Below are 24,657 nucleotides of genomic sequence, written 5' to 3' on the forward strand. Positions count from 1 at the left end.
TTCACCCTACCTCCACCTGTGGGCTCCCAGGCTAGGCCTGCCACCGACCAGCTGCAACGGCCCTGGATGACTCACTTGACCCCTCGGAATCTCTGTTTCTCTTCATCACAGTGAGAAGCTTCGCCTAGAAGATCTCCAGGGACCTTGTGAACTCTTGGAAATTGGGCTCTTTTGAGAGGCTTGAGGCAGGAAGAGACTGGGGTAGGGAGGAAATCAGACCTCTTCACCTCTCCAGGGATGGGGCTGAGCCAGGTGATATCATAATGGGCAGTGGCCATCCTAGAGAGGGAATCAGGGTGGGGTAGCAGCAAGAAGGCTGTGAGGGAGGGAAGTTGAGAGATCCTCCACAGGAGGGGGGGTCGCAGCAGCTGGGGCACCTGCAGAGCTGTCTGGGAAAGTGGGGGGGGTGGTCACTGATGTCTTGCAGGAGCCCCTGGTAGGTAGAGCCCACCACGGCATCCCCTAGACCCCACTATGTTCCTCTTTTCCCATAAGACCAAGACCCCCATCAGCACCTACAGTGACTCCTACAGGGCTCCTACCTCCATCAAGGAGGTCTATAAGGACCCACCTCTGTGGGCCTGGGAAGCCAACAGGTTTGTGACTCCGGTAAGTGGCGAGCTGGGGCGGGGGTTGGGCGGCAGGCAGTCCAGAGTGTACGGCTGTGGGTGTCTGGATCACTGACAGTGTGTGGTTGTCATTATGTGTTTGTAATTATTTGTAGCTTTGTGTGTGTGTGTGTGTGTGATTCATTTGCTTAGGCATGGAATTTATCATGATATATATAAAGTAATATGAGATCCTGCCCTCATGGTACCCTCCTACTCCACCAGGGTAGGAGATGGGGAGAGATAGATGATAATCAGGAAATAAATAAGAGTTTTGTAAATTGTCCCAAATTCTGTAAAGGACATAAACGGGGTACTGGAAATGGAAAGTAACCAGGGAGAGCTACTTAAATAGAAGTAATGAAAGAGGTCTCTCTCTTTCAAGGTGACATTGAGCTGAGACTGGAAAGGTGAGTGAGAAATAGCCATGTGAAGAACTGAAAGAATAGGGTTCCAGGCAGAGTGATCAGAAAGTGCAAAGGCCCTGAGGCTGCCTGTGGGCTCTGCCTACAGGCATGTTTTTATGCGTGCTTATTACAGTCTCCTGTGTCTGTACTTGAAGACAGGTGGCCAAGTGGGGCTGTGCGGCTTTCACAAAATGGAGAGAAGATCTGTAAGTCTAATTGTGACTCTGCCCAAGGGAGTTTAATCTGTGTGTACCACCCAACAAAACTTTGCTGAGTATTTACATGTGTCAGGGACAATGTGGTTACAGTGAAGGGCCAAGCCATGCCTTTGAGGATCTCTCGGCAAAAAGTGAACAAAGTAGGACTGCCCAGTGTGGAACATGCACCAGCAGAGACTTGTGCTGGTATAACAGCCAGAAAGCCGCTCCCGGGACTTGAAGGGCAGGTCTGCTAAGAGATCCAGAAGAAGGACGCTCCGAGCAGAAGAGAAATGTGAAAGGGCAGCCCAGGGGCAGGGACCCACCAGGAACTGAGAACTGGAGCAGAAGGAGAGGCCAGCCCTATGATAAGAGAGAAGCCTGCAGACCATGAAGGGCTTCAGGTTGTGTTGAGAAATGTGGTCATAATGGTCCAGACTTTTGAGCCTGGGAGTGTCATGCTTGCATTGTGAGTGACACACTCTGGCCACTGTGGCAGGAGATTGAAGGGGCTGGAGTTGAGGGCAGGAAGCCCAGTGAGGTGGTGAAGGATGAGGGAAGAGGATATAGGTGGGAGATAAGGAGAGACTGTAGCAGTGAAAAATAGGAGAGTATTTTTGAATAGGAGACTATCGTTGATACTCTCAATAGTACTCTCCTACTGTTGAATAGAGAGTCTTTTTAAAATAATTTTTATAGTTACAAAATAAATATATGCTCAATCAGAAAGTGGGGATCACTCAGAGAAGCACAAAGAAAACGGCCTATAATTCTCACTACCCAAAATAACTACTGTTAATTTATTATTTTATGCCCTTTCAGGAAGCAAATTTTTTTATGAAGGTGGTGTCATATACTAATATTTTGAATCTTGCTTTTTTCACAAAACCATACATCAAGTACATTTTCCTGTATCAAAAATATTCTATAATGTAATTTTAATGACTATAGTATTTTATTTTATGAATGTACCAAAATATGGTTGAGGAATCTTATATTATCGGAAATTTAGATTATTTATAAAATTTTGCTAGTATAATTATTCTTGTACATTCTTTGTATATATCAACTATTCCCTTAGGATAAATTCATAGATAGAAATTGTTGAGAGAAAGGATATGTGACTCTAAAAAACTTTGGATATACACTTCAAATTGCTGTGATAAGGGTTATAATAATCTACATGCCCACCAGCAAAATATAAGAGTGTCTGCCTGCTTTTCCAAACTCAATAGGAGGGAATTCTTAGGACGCAGATAACACACCTTGGTCACCATCTCGATATAAAGAAGAGGGGAGAGATTAAGAGGACTTCTGGGTTTTGGACTCTGGAAAACTGGAGGAATGGCAGTGCTACCAACTGAGATTTGGAATTGCAGATTAGAGAGAGATTTGGAGTTCATCTGGGGACAAAAATATTCAAGGACTTCCAGGAAAAGATGTCTGCTGTGTAGCTGGATATACTTATCTGAAGCAAAGGAAAGAGGTTTGGGCTACAGACATGAATTCTGAAATCAACATATAGGTGGTAGCTGAAGTCATAGAGATTGCCAAAAAAAGAGTAAGAAAGTGGCCAAGGATAGGACTTTGGAGAATATCAATATTTCAGGAGTAGGTAAAGGAAGAAGAGCCATAAAAGGAGACAGTGATAGGGCGAAAATCATAGAGAAACCAACAAAGAAAGCATTATTAGACAAAGCTCGGTGTCAAATGCTGTCAGCACAGAAAGGGATCTCTTGGTTGTAGTAACACTTAGTCGCCTGGCTAAACAGCTTCAGTGAGTGGTGAGGAATGAAAGTCAGATGGCAGCGGGATTAATAATAAAGGAAAAGGCTTCCGCTTCTGGCAGTATGGTGGTCTAGAAACTCTGAAGGGCCCTCCTGCTTCCAAACAACTACGTCCTGCATAAAAATTAATTTTCATTTTGTTTTGGACTGTCAGTGGAGATGAGTGGTAAGTATACTAAGAAGACAGGATTGCCCTGAGGACGAACGCCACTATCAGTCCTACAAGCAGGAGTTTAAGCCTTTAGCTAGCTGAAAGATGGAGCAACTGAACCTGTAAATTCCAAACTGAGCCAGAAAGTCCAGTGATCTCTGGCTCCCTTCCTCCCTGCTACCCCCACAAACACACACACACACACGCACACACACACACACGCACGATGAATGTATATCTTCTATGGTGGAAAATATCCTCAATGTAGGTTTCCAGGTATCCTTAGAGTACGGTCAGTCAACTCTGAGCTCACAGTAAAAGACAAAAGGAAACAAACCACCATATGACAGAGTCAACAGAAACAACAAACAGCAGACTTAAACCTCCAAGGTCAGATATTGGAAATAATAGTTAAAGAACACAAAATAATTATGAATTTTTCTGAGCAAAATGTGAACTCATCAAAATGAGGATGCAACAAGAGATTATATTTTTAAAAGAATGGACAGATTTTTTAAAGAAATGAAATTTTAGAAATAAAAGATATATGTGTTAAAACCAAAACTCAATGGATGGATTAAGGAGCAAATTAGACACAGCTTAAGAACATCAGTGAAATGAAAAACAGAGCAGGGGGACTTCCCTGGTGGTTCAGTGGTTAAGACCCCATGCTTTCAATGCAGGGGGCACAGGTTCCATCCCTGGTTGGGGAACTAAGATCCCACAAGCTGTGCAGTGTGGGGGAAAAAAAAAAAAAAACAGAGCAAAAGAAATTTCCCAGAATGCAACACAGAGAGACAGAGAGCTATAGAAAATATGGAAGAAACATTAAGCAATATGAAAGAAAAAGAAGATCCCACACAACTACTCGGGGTTCCAGAAGGAAAGAGCAGAGAGTAGTCATTATCTGAAGAGACAAAGGCTCTTGATTTTCAACAACTAACAAGAGAAATGAATCCATGGATTCTTAAGGTAACACGTGAAACTGCACAATACCAGCTTAAGAGATGACCTTAAAAACATGCAGAGAGAAATTATTTTCAATGTGTCTTCCTTTCAAGAACAAAAGAAAGATAAAAACACTTACAAACAAAAACTAAAATATTTACTACAATAAGACTTATAATAGGGGGCTTCCCTGGTGGCACAGTGGTTAAGAACCCGCCTGCCAATGCAGGGGACACAGGTTTGAGCCCTGGTCCAGGAAGGTCCCACATGTTGCAGAGCGGCTAAGCCCATGCGCCACAACTACTGAGCCTGCGCTCTAGAGCCTGCGAGCCACAACTACGGAGCCCACGTGCTGCAACTGCTGAAGTCCGCGCGCCTAGAGCCCGTGCTCCGCTACAAGAGAAGCCACCGCAATGAGAAGCCCGTGCGCGGCAACGAAGAGTAGCCCCCCCTCGCCTCAACTAGAGAAAGCCCGCGCACAGCAACGAAGACCCAACACAGCCAAAAATAAAAATAAATTAATTAAATAAATTTTTTTAAAAAGACATAATAAAGGAACTTCTAAAGGATACACTTTGGGGAGAAGGAAAATGATAACAAAAGGAAGGTCTGAGATGCAAGAAGGACTAGTGAGCTAAGAAACTGGTAAACATGAGATAAATTTAAACAAACATTGTCCATAGAAAATAATTATAATAATTTTTAACTTGTAAAGTTTAAAGAAAGAACCAAAATATTGGAAAACAATATCATGTAAATTGTATATTGGAAAACAATATCATGTAAGGTACAAGGCTAGGAAAGGAATTTTTACAAGAACTGTCATTATTCACAGATGATACAGTTGTGTTTATAGAATCTACAAATTATTAGAATAAGAGAATTTAGAAAGTTGGATGAATTTAAGAGAAAAAGCATATTTAGGAAGCATAATCTTAAAATATATATATCATTTTAGCAACAAAGAGTGAGAGTAAGTAGAAATAAATCTAACAATGTGTGCAAAACTGTATGGATAATATTATAAAACTTTGAATACTTCAAAAAAAATACTTAAATGAAGAGGCATAACATGCTCATGAATAGGAAGAGTCACTAACGTAAAGATTCCATGCAATTCTGATTAAAATCTCAACAGGAGTTTTTGAAGAATTTGACAAGCTCTTTTTAAAATTTATAGAGAAGAGTGAAGGCCCAAGAACTAGCTAAAACACACCTGAAGAAGAAGGGGACTTGCCCAGTCAGATATTAATATTTATTACCAAGCTATAGAAATTCATAAAGCATAATATTACTGTAGGGATACACAAATTGATTAATGGAATAAAACAGACCAGAAATGGAGCCACACATATATGGAAACGATATGCAACAGAGATGACTGAAAGTAAAGCTATGGGAAAAGATGTATCAGGCTTGGGGTGGCATTACAAATCTGTGGGAGAAGATAGATTACTCAATGAGACAACTGGTTATCCATGTGGATAAAAATTAAATTGATCCCCTAATTCACACCAAACCCCAAAACAGATTCCTGACAGATTAAGGCATAAATATGGAAAGTAAAACTGTATAATTTTAGAAAAAATTATGACATTATCTCCATTATCTTAGATTATGGATGGATTTCCTAAGTCACAAAAACACTACATAAGAGATGAATAAATTCAACTATGTTAAAATTAAGAACTTATGTTCATCAAAAGACACCAAAAAGGGGCTTCCCTGGTGGCGCAGTGGTTGAGAATCTGCCTGCCAATGCAGGGGACACGGGTTCGAGCCCTGGTCTGGGAAGATCCCACATGCCACGGAGCAACTGGGCCCGTGAGCCACAATTACTGAGCCTGCGCGTCTGGAGCCTGTGTTCCACAACAAGAGAAGCCACGATAGTGAGAGGCCCGTGCACCATGATGAAGAGTGGCCCCCGCTTGCCACAACTAGAGAAAGCCCTCGCACAGAAACGAAGACCCAACACAGCCATAAATAAATAAATAAATAGAAATTTAAAAAAAAAAAAAAAGACACCAAAAAGAAAATGAAGTTACAAGCCACAAACTGAGAGACGATAATTGCAACATGTAACTGACAAAGGAATATGTAGAATATATAGAGAACTATAATTCTCTGGGTTAAAATTGAACACGTTTTGACTCCTTCCTAAAACCCCTTGAAAACTACAATAAATGCATATTTAAGACATAAATTTGCAAGAATAGTGAGAAAGGACAATGACAACAAAATTTCAGAAGCTGGAAAGTGTGATAGATAAGTAGTAACTGACATAGCAGATCTGAGAAAGCTGAATCCAAAGCCAGCAGTGAGAAACACAAGACATAATTCAACTTAAAACTGCAGAATTTTTAAAAGGCTCAGAAATTGGTAATACTAGGTTTCTCTGGAACAGAAGATGGGACAGGACCAAGGCTGAAACAACAATGATTTGAAAGCTAAGAAGCAATTAAACCCCCTCTTCTATTCCATGCCGTAGGGTGACTGCTCGCCCATCTCTGCAAAAGTCAGAAGGCTTATTTTTTGGCAAGGATCTCAGGACTGGGGATTCCAGGCCCAGCTAAGGTCAGGGTACCGTACTGAAAACAGATGAACCTCCATATGCTGAATGCTAAACCCCCAGCAGCCCTCTTCTCCACTAGGTTCTCAGAACAATGGCAGGTAGGTCACTACTCTCAAGCCAAAGACTGAAAGAGTCTCTTCCGAGGGATCTGATCAGCCCAAGAGAAAAGACCTACAGATACTGACAGAGTTTGCAACAAATAGTCTAGCCAGAGCATCCTACAATGATGCCCACCCACAGCTCAAAGGCTCCAATGAGCCTTTTTAGTCTCCTGCTCATAAACATGAGCAGACAATCAAAGATTACAGACATCTGAGGAAAGCCTCGAATGGAAACAATGAAGAGTCTGTGAGTTCTTCTAAATGATTATTTGTGTGTGTGTGTGTGAGCGTGTCTGAGTGTGTATGTATAGATGTACATCTGTACATCTGTCTATGAGTGTATCTGGGTGCACAGATCTATGTGTATGTCTGGACATGCATGTGTTTGTGTGTATGTAAAACTCAGGGGAGTGCTAAGTCATGGGGCCTCTCCACCCATATGGAGTATGACTGTGTAGGATCTGCCCACAGAACAAAACCTCAGCTGGGCACGGAGGATCCAAGAAGCCCCTCAGCTGAGGGGGGGTTTTCAGGGGAGTAGGAGCAGCAAGGTCTCATCCCAGGCCAAGAGAAGCCTCTGCTCTTCAGATCATAAGGGTGAAATGCGGTGCAATGGCGTCATCCCAGCACCTTGCTGCCCACTATGATGAGAAAGTCCTTTCTGGTGTCTGACTTTGCTGGGTGTCCCACCCCTGTAACCCAGCTTCCTTTTCATCGCAGCTGCCTACAGAGACATGGGTCCACAACTAACTTGGCAATCTGCCTTTGGCTGAGGACAAGGGGGCCCTTGATCTGGGATTCTACAGATCCAGCCAAACAAGGGGTATTGGGATAAGATGAGGTGAACCCCAAGAAGCAGAGGGGCCCAGAGCCTGAACCAAGATCAGGAAAAAAATCAGGATAGGATGAGGACCAGCACAACGTAAATGTCAGGGTCAAGGGTAACACTGGTGTCAGGATGAGAGCCACAGCAGAATTAGGGTCAGGTTGGAGTCAGAGAATTAGATTTTAAAGTAGGTGCCCCTCTGGCCCCATCCTTCATCTCCTTCAAGGTGCCAGGTTCACGGAGAGCCCTTCCTGTCCAAAACACCTGCCTAAGGTAGCCAGCTCCCAGGGCAGCCAGCCTTTCCTGAGGCTCCAGGTTGTTCCATGGGCCTGTTGCTCTGTTGGGGAAGACCCAGGCCCTGCTCCCAGGCAGCACACAGTCTGGAAGAAAGAGGACAGGAACACCCAGCTCTGCCCTTATAGGTCCCAGTCAAGGAAAGGACAGAAATGAGAAGAACATCAGAAAACCACTCTGACTGAGGGAAAATGTTGGGTTCCAAGTCCGAGACTTGGATGGAAGAAAAAGAAGAAAAGGGTGATTCAAGCAAAAGAACTATGCAGAGGGTACCAAGGCTGGCCTGGGGATCCCTCTGGCATAGGGAGAGGGTTGGGAGACCCACCTGGGCTGACCTCAATAGGGGCTAAATCTAGGTCCAGCAGGATACCAAGGCTGGGGTCTCCATGCACCTAGCCATCTCCTCCCCTCTCTCCTTGCCAGGGCCTGACTCAGACTGTGCAGCGCCACGTGGATCCTGAAGCCCTGCAGAAGATGGTCAAGTGTGCTGTGCAGGACTACAGCTATAAGAGTTCCATACCAGGTCACCCCTACTTGCCTGAGAAATACTGGCTCTCTCAAGAGGAAGGTAGGGCCTCATCCATCACCCAACTGTGACCCCATTCAGTGACCCCAACAAAGGCCCTACCCCTGAACCCAACTTGACTCCTGACCTCCACCCTGATCCTATACAAACCTTATCCCCATCCTCGACCAGGGCTTCTTCTCTAATTACCCCCATTCCAGCTTGATTCCCAACCACCTAGCCTGACCCTGATCCTGACCCCTGACCCTGGAGGAGGAGATCCAGGCTCTGCCTTTTGGGAGCTCCCAGTCTATGCCAAAGAATTGGAAGAGGCCTGGGCCTTATCCCTAGAGAGAGGGAGGGAGCATTAACCTCCTCCAAACAAATTCCTCCATGTGTATTCCGGTGCTATCTCCTCCCATCTTCTTAGTGACCCTGTTCCATCAGGTTCCCTTCTCTCCTGCAACCCTCTGCCTCACCACATCTCTCTCCCCTCAACCTGGAAGCCTTTTCTAATTTCCTCCTGTCTAAAAATTCTCTCTCGCTCCTCCCCTTCACAGCCAAGATTCTTGGAAATAGAGTCTATGTCTCTACTTCCTCACTCCTTATGCCTTATGAGAAATTATCTTTCTCATTTGGTTAGGTGTTTATTATGTCTCCCTGTACATTCCAAAAGAACAGAGAGTCTTGTTTTATTTAGAGCTGTGCCCCCTCCATCTAGAATAGCAGCAGGCTTCATAAGTATTTGTTGAATGAATTGATGATTAATCTTCAATTGAAATTGGGAGTCTGCATCTCCTACACTCATGTTTAATGTTTATTAAAACTGTTCTTGTATGGTTCTAATTACTTCATCCATGGGACTCTTCAGTCTTTTCCTCATGAGACCTACCCTATGCATTTCACTCTGACCACTCTCTATTCTGTGAAACTCCTTCCTTCCTCAGCTTCTCTGATGCCTCAAATTCCTGGGTCTCTTGTCTAATCATTCTGGAAACATGGGGTTCCTCGGGCTGCTGATCAGAGCCCTCCTCTCTCCTTATTCCTCTCCTGAGACCATTTAATCTAACCCATATCTTTAATTACTGACAGCTCTAAGTCTTTATTTCTAGCCTTGTCCTCTTACCAGGATTCCACTTTCCTTTATCTGATTATGAGCAAATTTACCTGAATGGCCCCAAACACTTCAAACTCAGTATGTCCAACCCACCAACCTAGAACTCCCAAGTCCCAACACACTGCCCCACACATACACGCACCTGCTCTTCCTCTAGGGCTCCTAGAACTCCTTTCCTAATCTCTCACATGTATTCTTTCACACTGTTAGCGTGGTGGATCAGAGAGGAACTTACAGGACACTTAGGTGACTGGATGGGTGGAGCTTTGGAGGGTTTTAAGTAGAGAACTGTCTTGGTCAGATTTTCATTTATCATAAGTGCCATAGTTTCTATGTAGAGATCGGATTGTAGGATTTCAGAATGAGGCAGGAAGACCAGTAGGCTAATAACAATAATAATCACAATAATAATAATGATGATGATGATAGTTTTCTCTGTGCCAGGCATTGTTCTAAATGTTTTACATACAATAACTTATTTAAATCTCACAACGACCCTATGGGGTAGATAGTATTATTACCCCCATTTTAAAATTAAGGAAACAGAGACAAGGTGAAATTAATTAACTAGATCAAGGTCACACACAGTTAATATCTGGCAGAGCTGAAATTTGAACCACAGGAGTCGGTCTACAGAGTCCATCCTATTAACCATGACATTATTGTCTCCTGGTTTAGGCACTGCAGAGATACAGGAGTGATATCATGGGGGACTGGATGTGGAAGATGAGAGGGAGGATTTGGGAGGAGGCCCATTTCCAGGGTTTCCAGGTTGGCTGATTCAGAGAGGGTGGTGCCAGGATGAAAAGTGATCCGCTCAAAGGACCCAGGCTCCACTCAGAAGCTTGTCTTAGGTGGGATATAGGCTGCATCTCAGTGTCTAAGACAAGTATGGGGCCAGGCTGGGCTTTTCTGGCCTAAGGGAGATCAGTGAGAGTCCAGCTTTGTGCTGGGGATCCGAGGAAAAACATCTAAGGGGTCCCAGATCCTGGGACAGAAAAAGGAGTAATACTGTCTTATGTCTCCACCCTTATGATCAAGCAGACAAATGCAACCCAAACCACCTGTGCGGTAACCGGTATAATACATGGAGGATGGGACCTTACAACTGTACGGGCTGGAACAAACGTGCCTCATACCTTCCCCGGCTGCCTAAGGTATCTACTGTGCCCAGCAAAGATGCCTGGGGCCTGGGACCACCCCCCACCCCCCATCTGCCTCCCAAACCACAGTGTCTGATATTTCACCATTAGTTTCTCATCCTTTTCTCACCAACAATGCTCCAAGGCCTTTTCCCATTTGTGAGACTAGGGTTTATATCTTCTAGGAAACAAGGGAGCTCAGGAGTGAAGCTGTGCTGGGCCTCTGGGTCCCAATCTCTGGCTAGGCTCTGTGGAGACATGGCTGGTGTGCACTCCTTGAGGTGCTACCTTCCTGAAGCTTGCCACCTGGCACCTTCCCACATGGTCTGGTCAAGAAGTCATTGATAGGCTGAGTCTACCCGCTCCTCTCTCCCCTCCTTTGTGATGTGAGCAAGGGCAAAGGAGGGAGAACAAGGCCATCCAGAGGCAGAGCAGATAGATACAGGAGAGTCTTCCAAAGAGATAGGAAAGAGTCCAGCCACAGCCTCAGGCATGAAGAAAGAGGGAAGATGTAAGGATACCAGGCAAGAGTAGGGGCTCTTAACTGTAGGTTGATGGTTGACCTCAGGTTGATCAAACCCTTCTGAATCAGAACTTCCTCAAGAATCAGAATCAGAATTTTTCATAAGTTCCCCAAGTGATTCTGATGGGCAGGCAACACTGCAATATTGAAAAATCCCTATTAGAGAGACACGGAGACACAGCTACACAGAGTCGGCTAGACAAAGAAGGGTAAAATCAGAGGCAAACGGTGAGACAGGGATGTCAGAGGTGCAGGTCCAGACCTGGTCCACCTACGGCTCCACTTCCCCCACCCCCACCACCTGGGAGGCGGAGTAAACCGCGTTGCCCAGCGACAACCCCAAACACTCAGAACGTGGGAGAGTAGGGGAGCTTCTGGAGGGCGGGAGAAGGCACGGCCTGGGACTAGTCTGGGTGTTCTGGGAGAACCCCCAAAGGAGGAACTCTTCCGGGTCAGAGCTTGAGGCAGCGTGTGTGCCACTTCCAGGAGGCCGGGATGGAGACAGTAGTTCGAGGAATGCCCTTGGTGCACCCTCCTAAGCCGGAGCGACTCAACGCCTACGGTAACGGATGGTGGGACAGTGGAGGGAAATGGGTAGGCCAGAAGGACGGAGGGATGGAGACCCGAGGTACGGGGCGGAGGCCGAGGGCCCTGGAGAGGCTGTAACCCTGTCTCTATCTGTTTGTGTCTCCATCTCGTCCTGTCTCTGACCTTGTCTCTTCCCATTCCTGTGACTCTGTGTCTGGGTCTCCCGGGCTTGGGGCCCGTGGGCGCAGAGCGCGAGGTAGTGGTGAACATGCTGAACTCGCTGTCACGGAAGCAGCCGCTGCCGCAGATCACGCCCCGCTGCGGGTGTGTGGACCCGCTGCCGGGCCGCCTGCCCTTCCAGGGTTATGAAAGCGGTTGCTCGGGCCGCCACTACTGTCTGCGCGGCATGGACTACTGCGTCGCCGGGCCACCCTGCACCGAACGTCGCCTGCGGCTTTTGCGCACAGAGCGGCCGACTGCAAGGTTCGCAGGACCGAGCGCGCAGTAGCCGGGCCCCGCCCCCAAGCAAGCCCCGCCCCTAGAGTCCCCCCTACCCCAGCTGCGGACGCTCCATCCCGAACCACTTCTTGCTCTGACTTGTCTCTGTGCCAGACCCCACCCCGCCTCCAGCCCGCGCGGTCCGCTTACTGGCGCCTCCCTGTCCCGCCCTCGGGCCTCACGGCCTGAACGTACGGCTGAGGCGGGTGAACCTGCACGGAGATACCCGAGTTCCTGATCCTATCCCTCCTGAACTGGGCTCAAGGTCAACCTGGCTCCTGTACGTCTTCTGGAGGCTCTGCCCGAGGGTTTCTTTGAGGAACAAACTCCGCACACCAGTTTGCTCCCCCTTCCCACACCCGCCGGCCCCGCCCCCTACCTGGTCACCGGGCCCTGGAGACGCAGGTTCTAGCTTGCGGAGTGCCATGTGTCCTCAGAACAGTGTCCCCTATTCCTGGGCCTCGGGTCACCGTTGGTAATGGGCAGGGTCATCGGTGGGTTCTGAGAAGGCAAGGAAATGGTGACCGCATTACCAGAAGGGCCCTGGCCTCCTCGGAGCCCCGCACCACCTCTGGGTGTAGACAGCCTCGCGTGTTATTGTGGAGGAAACTGAAGCTCAGGCGCTCAGCAGAAGCCCAGACTGCAACGCGGCCTTTTCCCTGCACTTGGCGTTAGACAAGGCTGGCTGAGCCTGGGAGAACTCCAATGTCCGCGTCTGTCTAGAGAGCTGTGAAAGGGGGAGGGAGATCCTGAACCTTGTCCCTAACCCCGTGGTGATACCCCGTCCCTCCCCAGGCTGAGAGAGACTGATTCATTGTTTGAAACTGGGTCTTATCCCTCACAAGGGCGTGGAGGAGCGAGAAAGTGCCTAAGCCTGAGAAACGTCGCCTCATCGATAAGCTGGAGTAATTGCTGTCCCATGTTGAGGATCCGGGGGCTCCCAGGTCCTCAGTGACTGTACCTCAACCCTCCCCAGAGTACAGCGTTCTCCGCGGCCCAGCCTGGGCGGCAGAAACGAGGCCTTAGGGGGAGAGGGACTTCAGGTGTCTTCCCAGAGGCGACGTTTCGAGGTCTTGAAGGGACAGGAGGCCGGAAGGGAGGATCTCCGAGCCGTAGGACTGACACCTGAAGTGCGGCTCAGAGTCTTGGTCTGGGTTGGGGCGTAGAGGGAAGTCAAAAGGTCCGACCCCTTCCTGCCCACCGCTTCCTTCTCCAGGACTGTATCGCCCTGCAAGCACCGGCCGGGAATGCAATGTGCTGTTATAACTCCCCCGCCGTCATACTACCCTTGTCCGAACCTCAGGTAAATCTGGCGCACACACATGCAAATGCGCACCCACACAGAAGCTGTAACCTTGGCATGGCGGGGGACCCAGGGACTAGTTGGGATAACTGACCGCTGTGATGCACCGACTGGAAGATGACACCAGGGGGCGATGGTGCCATGGGGAAGTCAAAGCTGGCAACTAAATGAGAGGGCATGGAGATGGCATTGAGGGTTTACAGGTTAGCAGTGGGGCTTAGAGTCAAGAGATCAGGGCGTTAGGTTCAGGGCTTGAATTAAAGAGTAAAAAGTCAGTGTTAGGGAGCGGGTATTGGGAATCAAAAATTTAACAGTAGACCCTGAGGTCAAGAGGTCAGTGTTGGAGCCTAGGGCCATTATTCGGGGCAAAATGTTGGGATAAGATTAGCATTGAGAATTGGAGTCAGACGTATGAGGGTCCAAAAGGGCTGACCCATCTCTCCCCACAGATGGGACACAAGTCACTTCAAGAAGACCGGTGGCCCCCAGAGAAACAACTATGTCGTCCACCCTGAGTTTGTGTCCGAGACCTATCCTGACTACCACTGCCGGTAGAGCCCGGGCTGGCCGGGCCAAGGGGGCTGAACAATGAATAAATTCTTCATCCTAAAGGCTGCCTCTCATGTCCTTACCCAGCAGGATCTGGCAATGAGGAGCCAGTCACTCAGGCCTCTGCCAAGCCCCCTCAACTGAGATACAGTTTCTCAAAGTCATCTTGCCCTGAGCCCTCCCCACTCCATCATCTCAGTACTTCCCTTGGGTGGCCCTGAGTGCCTTCCTGACGCATGGCAATAGCCCTATGAGGGGCATGACCTCCTCCTTTCCATCCCAGAGCCCAAACTAATGGGCCCACCTAGCCATGCAGGAGGGCCCATCTACCTCCCATCCTAGGAGGGCCCCACAGCTGCCATTTCCCCAATATCCCCCAAACCTAGATGTCCCTTCACCCCCGTATCTCAGTGGACCCAGAATTGCCCATCCTACGGTCAGAGCCATGTCCCTATACTCAAAGCTCTTTATCTCTGTTCCCAGAGTCTCCATCACAGCGATCCCAAAGTCTATGTTCAGATACCCTTGCTGCCCTCCCCCACCCAAGTCCAAGAGGTCCAAAACAATTTTGGAGGGTTTCATGATCAAGAAATTTCAAATTACAAAACAAAGCCCTGCATCATCAGAAAATCTACAAACAACAAATGCTGGAGAGGGTGTGGAGAAAAGGGAACTCTCCTGCACTGTTGGTGGGAATGTAAATTGATACAGCCACTATGGAGAACAGTATGGAGGTTCCTTAAAAAACTAAAACTAGAACTACCATATGATCCAGCAATCCCACTACTGGGCGTATACCCAGAGAAAACCATAATTCAAAAAGACACATGCACCCCAATGTTCATTGCAGCACTATTTACAAGAGCCAGGTCATGGAAGCAACCTAAATGCCCATCGACAGACGAATGGATAAAGAAGTTGTGGTACATATATACAATGGAATATTACTCAGCCATAAAAAGGAACGAAATTGAGTCATTTGTTGAGATGTGGATGGATCTAGAGACTGTCATACAGAGTGAAGTAAGCCAGAAAGAGAAAAACAAATATTGTATATTAACTCATGTATGTGGAACCTAGAAAAATGGTACAGATGAACTGGTTTGCAGGGCAGAAGTTGAGACAGATGTAGAGAACAAACGTATGGACACCAAGGGGGGAAGCCGCGGGGGGGTGGGGATGGTGGTGTGCTGAATTGGGCAATTGGATTGACATGTATACACGGATGTGTATAAAATTGATGACTAATAAGAACCTGCTGTATAAAAAAAATTTAAATTAAATTAAAAAATTAAAAAACAAAGCCCTGGGGGACTTCCCTGGTGGCGCAGTGGTTAAGAATCCGCCTGCCAATGCAGGGGACATGAGTTCAATCTCTGGTCCAGGAAGATCCCACATGCCGCGGAGCAACTAAGCCCATGTGCCACAACTACTGAGCCTGCGCTCTAGAGCCGGTGAGCCACAACTACTGAAGCCCGCGTGCCTAGAGCCAGTGCTCCGCAACAAGAGAAGCCACCGCAATGAGAAGCCCGCGCACCACAGCGAAGAGTAACCCCCACTCCTGCAACTAGAGAAAGCCCACGTGCTGCAACGAAGACCCAACGCAGCCAAAAAAAAAAAAAAAGCCCTGTTTCTCTGTCCCTCAGGGAGCAAGCGGTGGGGTGTTCTGGAGCCTCTAGTATCTTCAGTATTTTTGCACCCCATTCCTCCTGGGTGCAGTTGTATAGCGGGGCACGCCCACCTTCTCGCATCAGGGGCACTTCTAAGGGCTGCCACCAAGGGGAGTGGGTGGGGGAAGACTTTGCAAAATACAGAGCAGAATCCGGTCTTCTCAGTCCCTGATCTCAGGCACTGCTGGTCTGGTCCGGTGGGAGCTGACAGCTTGGGACCCCCGGCTGATGGAACTAGGCTCCACTCCGTGGGGTCCTTGATTGGATCCGACCTGCACTGAGCCGCTGAGATCCTCCCAGAATTCCGCTACCCTCTTTCCATATGGGAAAAGAGCTAATGAGAGCGTTATACCGAGACGGCCTCAACCTGCCCAAATCTGTGGGAAAAGGAATCCCAAGGGCCAGCTCTGTCCCTTTACCCTGCGGCTCTCTCCTTCTCATACACACCCCAAATTTAGCCTGCAGGTGCAAGAACCCTAACATTCGACAGCTGCACCTCCCTCCAGAACTACAGTTCCCAGCAGACCTGGGGCAGAGCCCCGCCCGCGTGCGGGTAAGCAATGGTCCAGAGGGGGCGGGCCTGCAGGCGGGGGGCGGAACCGGGAGGCACCGGGCTGGCGGCGGGCCTGTGCCAGGAGCTGGGCACAGAACAGAAGAGGAAGGTGGGGGCTAAGGGGCGTGACCTCAAGTGCGCGTGACAATGTGGGAGGATGGTCGGGCGCCAGGGGCGGAGCTGGACTCTGAGACTCAAGACGAGACCGAATGACTGGGGCGTGGCCGAGCAGCCAGGGGGCGGGGCTCCAGGACAGCCTCAGCTGTCCCCAGCTAGGCAGCGCCCCGCGCCGCACCGTGGCAGCTCAACTTCTGCTAACTTGGAGGGGATCTGCGGGAGCCTCCCTTCACCCCGACTTCTGGGGTTACTTCCGTGAGTGCGCCCAGCGGGAAGACCTTGGGGGGTTGCTGAGGGAAAATATTTCCCGAACTTTCGCTCCTACAGATGAGTAGGTGGGGCGAGCCTGGACACCTGGGCCCCTTCTTCTGCCGCGGTTCCCAGCGGGCGACCGCCCTCTTGACCTCAGTCTGTCCTTTCGGACATATAGCTGCAGCGCTGGGAGTGGGTGTAAAGTATTCCAGGCTGTGGGCTCAGTCACTCTATATCCCCGGATCCGCTCGCTGGGCAGGACGGGGAGAGGGCCCGGATCGAGTTGCCTTTGACATTTCCACCCCTCACCCTACCCCTGGGAATTGTGTTGGACAAAGGACCCAGCGTGGAATGGCCTCCCTTCAGTTCGGCTAGGCCCGACCCTCCCCCTTAGACATGGCTAGGGGCTGGAAGCCAAGACTGAGGTTGACTGTCAAGTGGGGAGAGGCTTGGCTAGGGCAAACCCTACCTGCCAGCATTAGCCTGTGGTTGGCCAGATGGCGGAGGCAGCAGATTACAGGGGTCTCTAGCGGCACCGTTAACACCAGAACCACAGTTCCTCCCCCACAGCCCCTGTACCAGATGCCATTAAAATTGCCACTTCCCATCCCCAAGAAGCCTTCCTGGGGCAAGTAGCAGCACCAGCCCTTGGGAATACAGGCTTCACCATGCCCACACCCCCCTGATGGAAGCCTGTTCCACCCTCTTGGCCACAAAGCTCCTTTTCTCTCCTGCATTCAGATAGCAAGTCAGACCATTAGCTCCCTGTCAGGGTTAAGCTGGGATTTTGGATTCAGGCAACCCTGCTACCTGAGTGACTTCAAACAAGTTCCTTTTTCTGTTTGGGCCACTGTTTCCTCATCTATAAAATGGGCACTGCAGCTGTGCCTACTATTCAGCATTATTGTTAGGGTTGGATGCCATGGTGGCATTAGGGAGACCAGCAGAGGGCCTCTGGGTTTTTGTCCTTCATCAAAGAACCTCAGAACTCTAGAAAGTAAAAATTCTCAAGACCTAAGTGTTTGAAAAGGCTTTTGAGGTCACCTTGGTGAGCTGGCCATGCCTCCAGGGGTCATGAGATAGGCTGACTTAATATGAAAGTTTCGAGGATGAGCAATCTCTGTCCTTCTCGGATACGGACCCTTTCTCCCTATTCCCTTAGTGCCCAGAATGGGGCCTTGGTTGTCCTGAATGAATTGAACATAAATGTACAGCAGGTCTGGCCTGGGCCACCTAAGGCCTTCTTTGGGTCCTGCTTAGCTTAAGGGAATCAGCTAAAGGCTATGCCTGCATTTTCCAGGAAGGTTTTTCCAGCCTATACCTACAGGAAGGGAAGTCCATAGTAGGTTGGGGGAATTTTGAACGCTAACTTGTATGGGATGAGAGGAAGAGAATAAGAGGCTGTTCTAGATCAGCTGGAACTGACCAGTTTAGGGAGTTGGTGGAGGGAGCTCAGAGAATAAGGCCCTGAGATAGAACCTCACTGGGGTGGAGGTGGAGCATTATGGGGAGCTGTATGTTGACATCTGGGATAAAAATTCCAATCTGCACCTGGCATCTGGCATTCTTGATAATCTCTTCATGGGAGAGGTGGGGGAAGTGAGAACGCTGAGCAATTCTGGTATCTCCTTGGAAATTGCTGGGGACTTGGAAACAGACACTGGCATCTGGGAGGAGTCTAATTACTGTTTGCCAGTCTCCCTCTCTCCTTCCCTCCAGCTGGAACAGGTGGGCAGCTGGCAGGCTGGCAGTGTATGTCTGTGTATGCACGTGGCTGGTGCTATTTCTTTGCTGGACTCTGCCCTGAGGGCTGAGACAGGAAAGGTCAGTAGCCTTGAACAGCAGGTTTGGACACACACCTCCTCCCAAGTCTGTGTTTCTCTGTAGTCATATCTGAATCTTTAGTATACAGTATATAAGAGTGGATTGTGTAGTAGGGGGTGTCTGATGGCCAGAGAGCTGGTAGGTGGGGGAGAGAAGTTGGCCCAAGATGGGTGGGTGAAATTTCCTAAAGCAGGTGGCCTGAGGATTGAGGTTAGGAAAGGAATGAGCTTGGTAGTCATAGGATAGGCTTGGCTGCAAATGGAATGAGAAGGACAGGTGAGACCATGTATGCCTTGAACTTCAATTTGCAAAGCTTACACTGCTGAACTTCATCATGGGGGTCATGAGCAGCTCCCTAAACTAAGGAGAGATGTAATCTGATAAGTGTTTCAGAAAGATCACTATAGTTGCTGTGAGCAGAAGGCATTGGAGGAAAACAAGTTGAAAGCAGGGAGGCCTATCGGGGAAGTGTTGCAACGATACAGGGGAGAAATGACAGTGCTCTAACTAGGGTAGGGGCAAACAGGACAGTGGGTGAGTGCTAGAGACAAAGCCAGAAGGTAGCTGGCCCACAGATGTGGTGCTGGGAGCAGAGCAGGAAGGTGGGCAGGGAAATGGACTTGGTGATCCTGATGGCTGAGAGCAGAGTGGAGTTTGAGAGCAAAGAGAGGGAGATGTGAGAAGCCACCAAGCCCCCATGCTAGGCTCCTGACCCCAGTCCTAAAGTCCAAACCCAACCTTGCCCCCCCTCCAAACCAGGCCCTTGGACTGAGTCTGGCTTTGAGTATCTTCTCTAATCTCCAGATTTAATATGGCTTCTGACTCAAGATTAAATTCCATGCCTGAACTGTTCCCCTTCATCTCTCCTCTCCCGCTACTGGCATAGGAAAGCCAGCCTCCTGCTGTGTTAAAGGTCTTAAGGAGCTGGCTTGCTTATCCCCCCTCTCCCACCATGGCCACATCTCTGGGAAACCAGGCCATCTCCAGATTCCTCCCCTTCTCTTCAGCCTGAACTGCCCCCATGTGTGATCCAGGGAGGCCTGATTAATTCTGTGATCCTGGACAGCTCCCTGACCCTGTCAGGGTTTGTTCCTCCACCAGGAAAATGGTGATGAATATCATCTGCCCCTCCCCTGCAGAGTCCTGACTAATTTTGGCAAGCAGTGGGGCCCATGAGAAAGGGTAGGTAAGATGCAGACAGAACGTCCTGGTAAGAGTAAAGCCCTTATGTCCCAGTATACACTTTCCCAAAATATACACTTCTTTCTTGCAGCAGCAAATGTAAATACTATGGAATGAGAAAGCTCAGTTCCACCTCTCTCTTCCCCTTCCTGACTCAGGCAGGCCAAGTTCAGATGGGCTTTGTCGGGTGGCCCCACTGCCTGCTCCTTCCTTAACTGGGGGCTGATGCCGCAGAGTCCTCAGGAAAAGAGACAGGCCTACCCCCGCCGCCGTGCTGGGAGCCACACAGGTCGTAAGAGCCCCGAGGCCGTCGCAGCTGCAACCATGTACACCTTCTTGCCTGACAACTTCTCGCCTACCAAGCCCAAGCCGTCCAAAGAGCTGAAGCCGCTGCTGGGCTCCGCAGTGCTGGGGTTGCTGCTGGTGCTGGCCGCGGTGGTGGCCTGGTGCTACTACAGCGCCTCTCTACGCAAGGCGGAACGCCTGCGCACCGAGCTGCTGGACCTCAACCGCGGCGGCTTCTCCATTCGCAACCAGAAGGGCGAGCAGGTCTTCCGCCTGGCCTTTCGCTCGGGCGCGTTGGACCTCGATTCCTGCAGCCGCGACGGCGCCCGGCTTGGCTGCTCTCGCACAGCGGATGGGCGCCCGCTGCACTTCTTCATCCAGACTGTGCGGCCCAAGGACACGGTCATGTGCTACCGCGTGCGCTGGGAGGAGGCGGCGGCGGGGCGCGCGGTGGAGCACGCCATGTTCCTGGGCGACGCAGGGGCGCACTGGTACGGCGGCGCGGAGATGAAGACCCAGCACTGGCCCATCCGCTTGGACGGCCAGCAGGAGCCTCAGCCCTTCGTCACCAGCGACGTCTACTCCTCCGACGCCGCATTTGGAGGCATCCTCGAGCGCTACTGGCTGTCGTCGCGCGCAGCTGCCATCAAGGTCAACGACTCAGTGCCCTTCCACCTGGGCTGGAACAGCACGGAGCGCTGTCTGCGGCTGCAGGCCCGCTACCACGACACGCCCTACAAGCCGCCCGCCGGCCGCGCTGCTGCGCCCGAGCTCAGCTACCGCGTGTGTGTCGGCTCCGATGTCACTTCCATCCACAAATATATGGTGCGGCGCTATTTCAACAAGCCATCGAGGGTGCCAGCGCCTGAGGCCTTCCGGGACCCCATCTGGTCCACGTGGGTGCTGTACGGGCGCTCGGTGGACCAAGACAAGGTGCAGCGTTTCGCTCAGCAGATCCGCCAGCACCGCTTCAACAGCAGCCATCTAGAAATCGACGACATGTACACGCCTGCCTATGGCGACTTCGACTTCGACGAGACCAAGTTTCCCAACGCCAGCGACATGTTCCGCCGCCTGCGCGACGCTGGCTTTCGCGTCACGCTCTGGGTGCACCCGTTTGTCAACTACAACTCATCGTGCTTTGGCGAAGGCGTGGAGCGCGAGCTGTTTGTGCGTGAACCCACGGGCCGGCTGCCTGCTCTCGTGCGCTGGTGGAATGGCATCGGCGCCGTGCTCGACTTCACGCGCCCGGAGGCCCGCGACTGGTTTCAGGGGCATCTGCGGCGACTGCGTTCGCGCTACGCCGTGGCCTCCTTCAAGTTCGACGCTGGAGAGGTCAGCTATTTGCCGCGGGACTTCAGCACCTACAGGCCACTGTCCGACCCCAACATATGGAGTCGGCGCTACACAGAGATGGCGCTGCCCTTCTTCTCACTGGCCGAGGTCCGTGTGGGCTACCAGTCACAGAACATCTCGTGCTTCTTCCGCCTGGTGGACCGCGACTCGGTGTGGGGCTACGATCTGGGGCTGCGCTCGCTCATCCCCGCCGTGCTCACTGTCAGCATGCTGGGCTACCCGTTCATCCTGCCCGATATGGTGGGTGGCAACGCGGTGTCTGAGCGCACAGTGAGCGGCGGCGATGTGCCCGAGCGCGAGCTCTACGTGCGCTGGCTGGAAGTGGCCGCCTTCATGCCAGCTATGCAGTTCTCCGTTCCACCCTGGCGGTACGACGCCGAAGTGGTGGCCATCGCGCACAAGTTCACTGCACTGAGGGCCTCACTCGTGGCGCCGCTGTTGCTTGAGCTGGCTGGTGAGGTCACTGACACGGGAGACCCCATCGTGCGCCCCCTCTGGTGGATCGCGCCCGGCGACGAGACGGCGCACCGCATCGACTCACAGTTCCTCATCGGAGACACGCTGCTTGTGGCGCCGGTACTGGAGCCAGGCAAGCAGGAGCGGGACGTCTACCTGCCCGCAGGCAAGTGGCGCAGCTATAAGGGTGAGCTTTTCGACAAGACACCAGTGCTGCTCACGGATTACCCCGTTGACCTGGACGAGGTCGCCTACTTCATCTGGGCATCCTGACCCAGCCCGGGACCCAGAAACCACACAGCCCTAACCCCAGTCTTCATGTAGGCCTCTAACCCTGCATCACAGCCACACCGTGTATCCCCAGGAAGTCCCCACCTCTGTACCACCCACTAAGTGGGTACTGAAGTAAATGTGCTGGAGCCAACTCCTGTAGGGCCAGGGGAGAAGATGCTGAAGCAACCTCCCACTCCAGTGCACAATCCTAACAGCTCTCTTTCTCTCCATACTCACTCCAGTCTACAGAAACCTCTTCCCTGGGCCGGGGTCAAGAGAGCACAGAGGAAAAGGTCAGCTGTCTTCCTGTTAAACACGGTTAGGTTTTAAAAGCACAGAGAGAAACCTCACCCTCCATCCTGGCCTGAGTGGCCATCTTTGTCCTTCTGAGGTGGTGACTTGTTCCTCTTTAAGGTCCCAAAATAGCCCCCAGCCACACTTAGAAAGGGCACATTTTCGGTGTTGGAAGCCAGGTCCTGAGTCCCCAGCACTGGCCTGACCTGTGGCTGACCTGGCCCCACCCCAGCTGGCGAGAAGAGACAGAGGTACTTGGCCAACTGACAAGGAGGCAGGAGGTCCCCTCCCAAAGGACAGGTGGCCTAGGCTCAGCACAGAGCCATCATCATTGTCCCTCATTTGTGAAGAGCTCCTGATACCGCACTTATGCATCTGTGTACACACATGGTTCAGCCCTGGCCAGGGCCACCGCCTGATGGGCAAAGACTTGCAAGGCCATGCAGGCCAGACCTGATGCCTTAACTCAAGAACGTGTGTGTGTGTGTGAGAGAGAGAGAGAGAGAGAGAGGGAGAGAGGGAGAGAGGCACCATATGTCCCTGGTGCAGTACCTCCGAGGCTGCATAAGCCTAGAAGGAGAGGCCAGGGAGCAAATCTGAGGTTTTGATTGTTGACTTGGTCCCTTCCTAGGTGATGTCTCTGGGACTCTAGTAGGAAATAAACAGTCCTTTCCAGATTCCTCAGCTGCCTCACTCCCGGCACACGTGAGGTGTGGCTTAAAAGGGAGTGATGTTAGGGACTGCCCTGGCAGTCCAGTGGTTAGGACTCTGTGCTTCCATTGCAGGGGGCACAGGTTCGATCCCTAGTCTGGGAACCCCACAAGTGGGGAGTGCAGCCAGAAATAGAAAAAAAAAGGGGAGGGAGCGATGTTCTTATTCTGGTAGTGGTGTGCTTTAGCACAAAAACTACCGCGCACATCGACACCTACAAATATACATACAGGGTAAGGTCTTTCATTTTAGCCACTTTCCCTTTCTAAGAAAAGCAACCTCAGCCAGAGTGAGTTTCTCCTGACTTTGCAGCTGAGTCTGGGGAAGGAGTGGCTTGCCAGATGGGGGAGGTGGGAAACAGGGCAGGGCTCAGCTTCCCTTAATGGCTTGGACAGCAGAATCAGTCCCTCACCCCCTAGAGAATGCATCTCTTTGCCCACTCCTCCACCCCCTCTATTTTCTCAGTGTGAAGATTGCTATGCTAATGAAAGTTTAGGAGCACTCACCCATGATTCTACCACTCATCTGCAAGCTGTGTGGCCTTACGTAAGCTGCTTAACCTCACTGAGCCTCAGTTTCCTCATATGTAAAATGGTGATAATAATGCTACCTCCCAGGTTGTTAAGGGAATTATAAGCACAGATTTATATAAGGTGCCTAGCACAAGTAGGTGCTCAATAAAAGCTAATATAATGGGTTTTTTTTTCTTGTTTAAAAATAACATGGATTTTTCCAGGCCCCAGCTCCCAGCCCAACTGGCTTCCTCCGGGCCTGCATGTGACACCTTCTTCCCAAACCTCTGCACATAGCACCCAGTTGAACTCTGAGTTTGTGACCGGAGGGACACTGTGATCCAGGAGAGAGGCAAGAGAAGAGACATCTGAAGTGGAATGTCAGGAGCCAGGAGTCGCCAGGAGATGGGGAGTAAATGGAATTAGCTTCCCTCTCCTTTTTGTCAAGAGCATTTACTAATCAGTATTCAGTGATGAGCCTCCCTGGGCCCTGGTGCACAGCCATGGGCTGTGTGTGGAGTGACTGTAGAAGGAGGGCACCCAGGCTGGGTCCTGGAAACTTCCCTAAATGGCTGGAGGGCATGACTCACACTTGAATGGCCCTCCACTTGCTATGCAGTCTGAAGCCAGTTGACCTAACCTCTCGAGCCTTGGTTTCTTCATCTTTAAAATAGAATTTCTAGGATTCACTGAGATGTGTCTGTAAAGTACTTATGCAAAATTTGGCAAAGAGTGTTAAATAAATGGTAACACCTATCAACTCTTAATTCGAAACAAGGAACAAAGAAAAACTCTGCCTAAAACTGATACTGTACCCTATTGGGTAGCCTCTAGCCACATGTCGCTTCTTAAATTTAATTTTAAAATTAATTAAAATTAAACATTAAGAATCCAGTTCTTCAGGCACACTAGCCACATTTCAAGTGTTCAAAAGCCATGTGTGACTAGTGGCTCACATATTGGACAGTGCAGATTATAGAACATTTCCATAGTTGCATAAAGTTCTATACCCCATGACCAAGTAGTGTGTGCTGTCTGAGATGGCATGGGGGTTGAGGTTGGGTAAAGTAATCTGGAAGGCCTAAGCCATCTGGCATGGAGGAGGAGTACCCTTTA

At 50.2% G+C, this 24,657-nt stretch overlaps 2 protein-coding genes across 6 annotated transcripts; both read left to right on the top strand.

Annotated features, from left to right (window-relative positions):
- The first annotated feature begins 95 nt into the window (after window positions 1–95).
- On the top strand, window positions 96–14,098 carry C6H9orf24 (chromosome 6 C9orf24 homolog). 2 transcript variants are annotated; one of them, XM_036855933.1, is made up of 8 exons: window positions 96–201; window positions 496–609; window positions 8,315–8,459; window positions 10,558–10,670; window positions 11,665–11,740; window positions 11,955–12,189; window positions 13,421–13,507; window positions 13,957–14,098. In XM_036855933.1, exons 3-8 carry the CDS (start codon window positions 8,366–8,368, stop codon window positions 14,060–14,062), a joined length of 711 nt encoding a protein of 236 aa, XP_036711828.1. In that variant the 5' UTR covers window positions 96–201; window positions 496–609; window positions 8,315–8,365; the 3' UTR covers window positions 14,063–14,098. The 2 variants fall into 2 exon arrangements, with proteins under 2 accessions (XP_036711828.1, XP_036711825.1); XM_036855930.1 differs by lacking the exon at window positions 96–201 and having other exon boundaries at window positions 475–609.
- Window positions 14,099–16,503: 2,405 nt separating this feature from the next.
- Window positions 16,504–24,435, top strand: MYORG (myogenesis regulating glycosidase (putative)). Of its 4 annotated transcripts, none has more exons than XM_036854345.1 (3): window positions 16,504–16,651; window positions 19,813–21,938; window positions 23,766–24,435. In XM_036854345.1, the coding sequence occupies exons 2-3, from the start codon at window positions 19,880–19,882 to the stop codon at window positions 23,879–23,881; spliced, it is 2,175 nt and encodes a 724-aa protein (XP_036710240.1). In that variant the 5' UTR covers window positions 16,504–16,651; window positions 19,813–19,879; the 3' UTR covers window positions 23,882–24,435. The 4 variants fall into 4 exon arrangements, with proteins under 4 accessions (XP_036710240.1, XP_036710242.1, XP_036710241.1 ...); XM_036854347.1 differs by having other exon boundaries at window positions 19,813–21,917; XM_036854346.1 differs by having other exon boundaries at window positions 19,817–21,938.
- Window positions 24,436–24,657: the final 222 nt, after the last annotated feature.

The sequence above is a fragment of the Balaenoptera musculus genome, chromosome 6, assembly GCF_009873245.2.
Source record: "Balaenoptera musculus isolate JJ_BM4_2016_0621 chromosome 6, mBalMus1.pri.v3, whole genome shotgun sequence".
NCBI classification, from domain to species: domain Eukaryota; kingdom Metazoa; phylum Chordata; class Mammalia; order Artiodactyla; family Balaenopteridae; genus Balaenoptera; species Balaenoptera musculus.

Excerpts from the sequence above, each read along its gene's own strand:
- C6H9orf24 (XM_036855930.1), top strand. The coding sequence starts at position 475 with ATGTTCCTCTTTTCCCATAAGACCAAGACCCCCATCAGCACCTACAGT. Across the intron at positions 8,460-10,557 it reads CTGGCTCTCTCAAGAGGAAG|ACAAATGCAACCCAAACCAC; the intron begins GTAGGGCCTCAT and ends ATGATCAAGCAG. Across the intron at positions 10,671-11,664 it reads ACCTTCCCCGGCTGCCTAAG|GAGGCCGGGATGGAGACAGT; the intron begins GTATCTACTGTG and ends TGCCACTTCCAG.
- MYORG (XM_036854345.1), top strand. The coding sequence starts at position 19,880 with ATGCCGCAGAGTCCTCAGGAAAAGAGACAGGCCTACCCCCGCCGCCGT. Across the intron at positions 21,939-23,765 it reads CAAGTGGCGCAGCTATAAGG|GCCCCAGCTCCCAGCCCAAC; the intron begins GTGAGCTTTTCG and ends GGATTTTTCCAG.